An 8,716-nucleotide genomic window follows, 5' to 3' on the forward strand; every position below is an offset into this window, starting at 1 on the left:
GATTTAAACCAGATGAAGGGACGTTGCTTAATAAAAACTAAGACGTCCTTCTTTACTCCAATTTAATTGATGTATATGACATGCCATCAAATATTTTTCGATAACTTTTTCTTTGATTTTATAAGTTTTTATTTCTATTTTTATTTAATAAATTAGAACCTTTATCATTAAAAATGAATAAAAATTTAATTGATGTATAAGGTTTAATCATTGTTTTAAAATGATGGCATTTTATGTTTTAGTCAAATTTAAAATATTTGAAGTAGTATTTTTTGAAATATTATCTTTTTATTCTTAAAATATTTATTTAATTTTATTATTATCATTTTTAAATATGTTATTTATGTCATTTTATATTTTTTTAACTATTTTAACAAATAATTTTACCAAATATTTATATAAGTTAATTTAAAAGTATGTTTCAATTACCATCTAATTTTAATTAGTTTTGTTGAATATAATTTAAGTCGTGTAAATATTATTTTATAATATAGTTTTTTTTTAAAAAAAAATTCAAACTATGCAGAGTCTTATTTGAGATTCAATGCACCTAAAGTTTTCATTTTATCAAAACTTCTGTATTTTAATATATAAGAGTAGATTATGATTTAGAATCAACGTGTTTAAGTTAATTGGTTAATTTTGATACATGAGTTATTATGAATTTTTTGAGATGTCTTTTTGATTTTTATGAATAAAAAATAATAATATTTGAATTAAGAAGCTTAAGTTAGATGATTTTATCTTGAAACTTTAATGTTTGAAAATCTGGACTAATTTTTTTTAGGGTAAATACTATATTTGAAACATTAGATTTTTACACTTGGAAATTTTATTACATTTTAATGTAGTGATTCGAAATTTTATTCTTGAAAATTTGGAATAGTAAGTTAAAGAACTATTCGTGGAGGTTTTTTGTTTTTTTATTACATGTTTTATTTGTAAGGTTTAAATCAAGAAGTTAAAATTTTTAAGTGGAAAATGTTCTGATTTACACTTTCAATTGTTCGGGTGAGAATAGGTCAGGCCTGTCTACAGGATTTATGATCTGACTTACATAAAGTCTGGCCTGGATTGACTTATTTAGGTTAGGCTCAGGTTTTTTAAAAAGTCTATTAAATTAAATAGATTAGATTTAGGCTTATTAAAAAAAATTTATAAGCCTGATAACCCGGCCTATATTTATATATATAAAATTTTTTGGGTATCAATATATACTTATATTATTTGGGTACAATCAAGTAAGACTTTAATTACAAATTAATGTGAATCATATGTCCATTTATATTTCTCATTATTTTTATTGGTTTTTCTATTAAAGTTTCTTTTTTCTTTAAACTTTCCTAATAGGTGGTGACTCGAGAGACAGGGATCAGACTATGTTAAACTTTTAAAAAAGGCTTCTAAGAAATCTATCAGACCTGATTAAACTTTTAAAAAAATCAAGCCAAGTTAAAATAAAAGTTTTTGATAGACTATAGGCTAGATTGAGACCTCAAAAATTCATATTAAATTCATATTAGACTAGACTTAGCCTTTAAAAGTCTGACTTATTTTCATCCCTATTCCTATGGATCAAGAAACCCAAATAGTAATTAGGATAGGAGATTTTCGTAAATCCCATAAGATGGGCCCATATGCGTGATTGCTCAGATTACGGCACTAAGGGGGTAATGTAAATGTTTCGTTCTCACTCTCACGTTCTTAATTTTTGTTTGTGTCTCTCTCGCAGGAATTAGGATCCGATATGGGGTTCTCGGTAACAACGCTAGTTTTCGCAGTGATTGGAATTGTGGCGTCCCTTTCTACCAGAATTTGTTTCAACAGAGGACCTTCCGCCAATCTGTATTATGCTTTGCTTGCTTCTTCATTTCTTTCTAGGACTTATGAAGCAATTTAATAATTGCTGTTGCTAATCTTATAAAAAAAAATCATAATCTCACATAGCTCATAGATCTAATATGTCATTGAAGGAATTATGATATGCTTTTTTTTCTCAGAGGCTGTAAGAATGCCTGCTTTGCATAACTAAGATATACTCAAACATCTATTTAATTAATATCTGATTCTGTTATGAATTCTCACAGTTTTACAATTTTAGTTAGTGGCAAAGTAGGTTTCTAAGATGATGTAAGTTGTCCTCATTGAATAATGTCTCCTCTCACAAAATTACTCTTCTCTGTATGAACTAATATCTTATTACTACGTTGCAGATTTCACCTAACTTTGGTTCTTACTGCAACAACATGCTGCTGGATGATGTAAGTACATGTTTGATTAGCAAGTTCTTTTAATTTTCATGGAGTTAGAATAGGAATTGCTGCACTGCTCCTGAGCTTATTGCCCCAGCTAGCTATTGATCTAATAGAAAAGGAATACACTAAAAACTAAGTTTTCATTTTTTCCTAAATGAATAACTTCTCTGGCTGAATGTGTCCATAATCAGTTCTGTTGAAGCTGTTTGTGTACCTGTACTTTTACTCTCCATGACCTTGAATTTGGAGTACTTTTTAGTTGAATTATGTTTGCTGTGTAATCGTACCAAACAAAAGTAATTGAAGAGGAATAGGTGAACTTTTCAAAATCAGGATATGTTTAGGCATACCCATGCCTTTGGTGCTTTACTTTGGTCATAAGATGGGACTTTTTGCTGCCATATTTCTCAAGGAGACCAAAGGATATACGATGGGAAGCTTTGGCTTGTGCTTGATACGTAAATTGACTGTAATATAAATTGTAGTGATGTTAACTGGAAATGCATAAAAACTTATGAGTAGTTTCTGAATCAAGAAGTCAAGTGCTTGAAAAGTTATCATTTCCCTGATATAACTACTTATTTGCTGTCTGACAATATGTCCAGCCTGATTAAGAGAGGAAGGAAAATGGCCTTTTGATGGAATGAACACATGCTTTGCTGAATTAGATTATTTTTTTTGGAAAAGGGGGAATACCAAATTCTATCTTCTTGATCAATTAAGTTCATTTTATTTCTCCTGGTGATGTAATTTTCATAGGTCTAAACATGCCTGCCTTAAGTTGATAAACTTTGGTTCATTAATTTATGGTTACATTTTACTTTGTTTCAATAGTAATTCTAACTGGTAAATATCCATGCCCTGTTTTATTTTCCATTAAGCTTTCTTTCTTTTTTTGCTTACTTTGGTTATTCATTTGCCATATCAGGTGGGCGATTGTATATCTGGCACAGATGAAACCGCTCATAGTACCTATCTTGAGTGAGGGTGAATAACTTTCTGTATAAACAGATGCAACTCTTCAGAATGTGAATCACTAGTTAGACGCTGGAGAGGAGTTGATTTCAGCTCTCATAAATCATTCAGTGTTTACTCTGGCTGGATCTGTATGTATTCTTGTTGGATAATGACGTTTCAGTTGGATCTTCCATTGCCGGCATTACCCCATGTTACAATCGTTGTATTCAACCCTCGTTCGTTCCATAAGTAGTGGTATTAAGTATGTATTTTGGTGAAATAAGTTGATACAAGAAAATTATATCTTGGTTTTACTATATTATATATATAAAAAAATTGATGAGAGGATTTTTTCATGCAATCATGATCTTATATATGATCCTGTAGAGAAGAAGGAAGCTCTGGTCATTACCAATTATAAGAAACGTGATGAATTATGAGACGTCACATGAATTTTTCATTTATTTTCGGCTATAATGTTTTCCATAAGAGCCAACATACATACAGATGGTAAAAAAAATGAAAAAGAAGCCTTCTATTTAGTAAACTGTAACCGAAATTAGCATGAGGTGAATATGTTTTCTTTTGCAATTGATTAATGCTTGCATCAAATGTGAATCCTCTCCTGTTGTGTTAAGTAACAAGATACGGTAATGTTGAAGAGAAAAATACACTTTACAAATATTTAACAATAATCATTACCCTTTATAAATTATATAGCAAATTACAAATGATTCACACACTGATTGTCCAGTTGAACCAAATTGAGAAATAGGATAAATGACATAAAAATGCCTTAAAAAACAACTCAATCAACCCTAACATGATATGACATTGAAGACGGAACATTTCATTTAATATGTCGTGTTATCACTTATCAAAATTTAACTAATAATAGGCACTTAAATCGAACATAAAAGAAAACGAGGTACTAAAATAAAAATTTCAAGTAAATTTACTTAGTCTCTCATTACTTCATTGACCATACATTTGCTATCTATTGGGAGTGAGTAAATTTTTTCAGAAGTCTTAGAAGTGCCTACGTTGTGTTATTAAATGTCACTCAATATGAAAAACATAACACAAGACAAGAAATGATCTCAAATTCCATTAATTATTATGAGATAGAAGTCTTATTTTCGATTAAGAAATTGATTAATGGTATCGTGGTTAAATCGAGAGCAATTACTTGCATAATTGATTTGGTGATAATTAGGGTGCAATGCGTAATGTGAGATCAAATGCGCCTTGATGATTGGGTAAATAAGGTAATATACGTTTAAATAGAGATTTGAGTATAGTGAGAAATTAAAGTTAAAAGAGATGCGGTTTTTATTCAAATACGTTTAAATATGCATGAAGATTATACAAGTTTGTATACATCAACATGCTGCACTTAAAAAATGATTTTTTTTTAATTTTTTAAGATTGATTTTATTCATTGTAACTTTTTTTTATGCATATGTGAATAATGGAAAATTTGACATAATAGAAACATATAATGTTCAATGAAATGGGACTAGTAAAATTTTCCCATCACACACTCAACTACATCGTTGAACTCCTTGATGGTTCTCTCATCTGTGCCATCATGCATCAACGGTGGAAAGAAGAGCCACGCGGCGGTGACTATCACAAACGCCACCGTAATGGGCCCACACAAGGCCCAATGCAGTCTCCATTTAGCGCCCAACCACTTCACCGCACCAAACTCCGCAACGGCACACACCCCATGGAGCAAAAAGAAGCACGTGACCTCCCACGTGGGACTAACACGTGTGACGTAGTAGAAAATCAGCTCGTGCATTAGACCAGACACCAAGAAAGTTGCCATGACTCCGGACACCGAGGCCCACTGGGGGCCCAACACGGTCTTGGACATTAATAATGACCTCACGGGTTTGTATACAGTGTGACGCAGAGTATATGTTACTATGAGGTTCCACCTTCTCCCCCAGAAATCACGCAAAGAAGTTGACAAATAAGGGTCATCCGACGGCAACTGAAGCTCAATCCCAAATGCAGCATTGACCACAATGTTGCATAGTCCCAAAACAACATCCATTAAAAGATACAGAAGGGTACAATATATGCCCAAAATAATTGTAGGGTGAAGTTTTTGTTTGTATTGATCTTTAAGGCTCATGAGTGAGAGACTGAAAAGAAAGACCTTGATTGGAAAAATAATGAAATGCAATTTTAATTTTGATTTTGATTTTGATTTTGAATTTAAGGGGGTTAGTCTAATTGGGAGGCATGCAAAAGAGAGGAAGTGAAGAAGGGAGTTTGAGTTTGGTGTGAGAGGGCCCAAATCAAAAGTGAAGAGGAGGAGTTTGAAGTTGGTGAGCCAAGTGATGAAGAAGGCAGTGACACCTGTTGGGAGGACAGTGGTGAGTTGAAGAGGTAGGATGGTGAATAGGTACAACACTGGGGAGAGGGTCAAAAACCTCAACAAGCCTTTGGGTACCCTTGATGATATGAAATAACAGTAACATAGGGAGGCTAGGATTGAAATCCATACCTTCATTAAGCTCTTGATTTCTCCTTCCATTTCCATACATTTTTGGCTTGCCATTTTGATACTTCTATTATTCTTCTTTGCCTTGATCCCCTTCTCGCCTGAATTCTAATCTCTGTGTTTTTGGTGCCATTGGAAAATGGGGGCACCTGTGGAACGAAACAGCTTTATTAATTGTTATAGACCAACAACCATTCTCGGGCCATAGCGCATAGTACATATTTCTATTTTGGCAAACCCTCGGTCTATTTTCAATTTCGGATTTGGTCCTCCTATAATTTAATTAATAAATTTGATTCCCGAGTTTTATAAGTCCTTGCAAAATTGATCCTGAAAGCTCAATTTGGATATTGACCGTTAACTTCAGACGTTGACTGTCACGTGCCAATGTGACGTGTCACATTTGGTCCCCCAATTTTACTCCAATTTCAATTTTGGTTCCCTTATAATTTAATTCACACATTTGTTCTCCCAATTTTATAAATTTATTTATAAATTCAGCCAAATTTCATTATTGGAGAAGTTGTATTTCAAATTTCAAACAAAAATATCATCATCATACATAAGTCACTTAAACAGTCGTATACACATGATATGAGCAAAAAAAGAAAAAAAAAAGGAGTTATTACAGAACCTGTTAAAGTAAGAGATCTGAAAATTTCAGACCCAGGTTGGGATTCATGCGCCACTTTCCCAAGTTGAACAACCCCGAAAGTGGGAGAGAGACAAAGAGTGATTTTTCTCTGGGTTCCAAATGAGTGAAAAACTTGCGATGAAAAAAGAAATGCGAGATTTATCAAGACCTACCATGTCTCTAACACCAGTGACTAAACCATTCAAAAAACCAATTTTGCAAGAACAATTTATAAAAGAATTTATAAAACTGGGGGACCAAATGTGTGAATTAAACTATAAAGGGATCAAAATCAAAATTGGAGTAGTGAATAGGCAATTTAGTCCCTGAGATTGTAACCACTTTGCATATTAGTCCCTGACTTAAATTTTAATTCATAATAGTCCCTAACTTTACCTCCGTTATGCAAATAAGTCCCTGCTGTTAAAATCTAATTTCCTCCGTTAGTCAAATGTCTATTTGGCAAATGTAAGCATCCAATGTGGCAGGTTTGAGTCCAAGTCAGCAATATTATGTGGCAAGGCAAGGACTGAATTGAAAAATTAGGTTTAAAAGAAATCAAAAATGAAGTAAACCCATTTTCCCTTTCACTGTTGCTCTTCCCTCCCCTGCAGCTGCCAAACCCTTCTCAAATTTACTGGCAAGATCGCGAACCGACAGACGTTTCTGCTGGTCCAACAGCTGTGCAGTCTCTCGCGCAACAACCTCCTTCATAGATAGCACTTTTGGACTATCCTTTGTCTCCATGATCTGATTGTTAACTCCGATTTTGTAATTAGGAAACCGAAGAGAAGCAAATATTATATCAGCCGACACCGCCGGCACTGCATCTTTTTGCATAGTATCCCTAAAATCACGGGTCATCCTCGTCATTTTCACGAACTATAACCTCTGCCAATCACAATAAAAATGCAGTCTTTAGCAACAATAACTGAGCAGATTACATTCCACTTAAAGCCGTCCAATGAATCTTTAAAAACAAACTAAAAGAACAAAAAAAGCATTCACTCACATATGTGCATAAACAGAACAAAAAAAAAATACTCCAAAATCAGAAACTAATAAATTGAGATACCACCACTCCACTCTGTCCACTAACCTAGTTCAAATCAAAAGCAAAATCTGACAGCTTGTAACAATGAAACTAAACCCTAATCCTGCTTCTTATCACATTTTCTTTTCTTTCTTTCTTTTTTTTCTGAGTTGGAGCAATAGGGAAAAGCAAGCTAACTAAAAAAAGACAAAAACAAAAACTTGAACTTACAGATCATGAAATGACAAAAAATGGGTATTTGAGGTTGGGATTCTTAGATCAGATGCAAAAGGGTTGCTGAAGTTTTGCTATCCACCAACAGGGTAACAATGAGAGAGAGAATATGGAAAGAAAGATGGTAGCTTTGCTTTTTGAAAGGAAAAAAGAGAATGGCGCCCGAGAGAGAGAGAGGGTGTGACCCCTCGAAAGGAAAAAAGAGAATGGCGCCCGAGAGGTTTGGCAGCTGCAGGGGAGGGAAGAGCAACAGTGAAAGGGAAAATGGATTTACTTCATTTTTTATTTCTTTTAAACCTAATTTTTCAATTCAGTCCTTGTCTTGCCACATAATATTGCTGACTTGGACTCAAACCTGCCACATTGGATGCTTACATTTGCCAAATAGACATTTGACTAACGGAGGAAATTAGATTTTAACAGCAGAGACTTATTTGCATAATGGAGGTAAAGTTAGGGACTATTATGAATTAAAATTTAAGTCAGGGACTAATATGCAAAGTGGTTACAATATCAGGGACTAAATTGCCTATTCACTCGTAAAACTAATGTACCAAAAGTACAATTTTACCTAAAAAAGATGAAACCTTCGCGAAGAGCCACTCAGACGTTGACACGTGACAGCTAACGTCTGAAGTTAACGGTTAACGTCCAAATCGAACTTCCAAGACCAATTTCACAAGAATTTATAAAACTGGAAACCAAATTTATAAATTAAATTATAAGGGGACCAAATTCGTAATTAGAGATAAAATATGAGATCAATTTTGCAACTTTACCTTCTATTTTTAATTTGCACACGTTAAAGTGATTGATGGTGACAGGTACAAATTTATGAGACGTAAAAAATCAGAATTAAAACTCTTTTTATATAAAATAGAAAGTTTATACGGTATTATTTACTGTTGTCACATTACGACTAAAAAATTAAAACATATTTTAGCATCGAATTTATGCACTGGATACGAGAGCACCGCCACATGATTGAATTTATATTTTTTTATTGTGAAGTGCAAAACACGAGGGAGAAGCCAAAAACGCACAGCTTGCATTTCTTCCATAAACAAGACTCAAATTTAACACGG

The 8,716-nt window shown here is 33.2% G+C and overlaps 2 protein-coding genes across 2 annotated transcripts; one reads left to right on the forward strand and one right to left on the reverse strand.

The window, feature by feature from the left end:
• Window positions 1-1,575: 1,575 nt before the first annotated feature.
• LOC100527042 (V-type proton ATPase subunit e2) lies at window positions 1,576-3,573 on the forward strand. The gene is made up of 3 exons (XM_003519556.3): window positions 1,576-1,845; window positions 2,214-2,261; window positions 3,184-3,573. The coding sequence occupies exons 1-3, from the start codon at window positions 1,748-1,750 to the stop codon at window positions 3,248-3,250; spliced, it is 213 nt and encodes a 70-aa protein (XP_003519604.1). The 5' UTR covers window positions 1,576-1,747; the 3' UTR covers window positions 3,251-3,573.
• A 1,046-nt stretch (window positions 3,574-4,619) lies between these two features.
• Window positions 4,620-5,871, reverse strand: LOC100809798 (membrane bound O-acyl transferase domain-containing protein). The gene has a single exon (NM_001253080.3). The coding sequence runs from the start codon at window positions 5,785-5,787 to the stop codon at window positions 4,732-4,734; it is 1,056 nt and encodes a 351-aa protein (NP_001240009.1). The 5' UTR covers window positions 5,788-5,871; the 3' UTR covers window positions 4,620-4,731.
• Between the last annotated feature and the right edge of the window lie 2,845 nt (window positions 5,872-8,716).

This window comes from Glycine max, chromosome 2 (genome assembly GCF_000004515.6).
Source record: "Glycine max cultivar Williams 82 chromosome 2, Glycine_max_v4.0, whole genome shotgun sequence".
Taxonomy (NCBI): domain Eukaryota; kingdom Viridiplantae; phylum Streptophyta; class Magnoliopsida; order Fabales; family Fabaceae; genus Glycine; species Glycine max.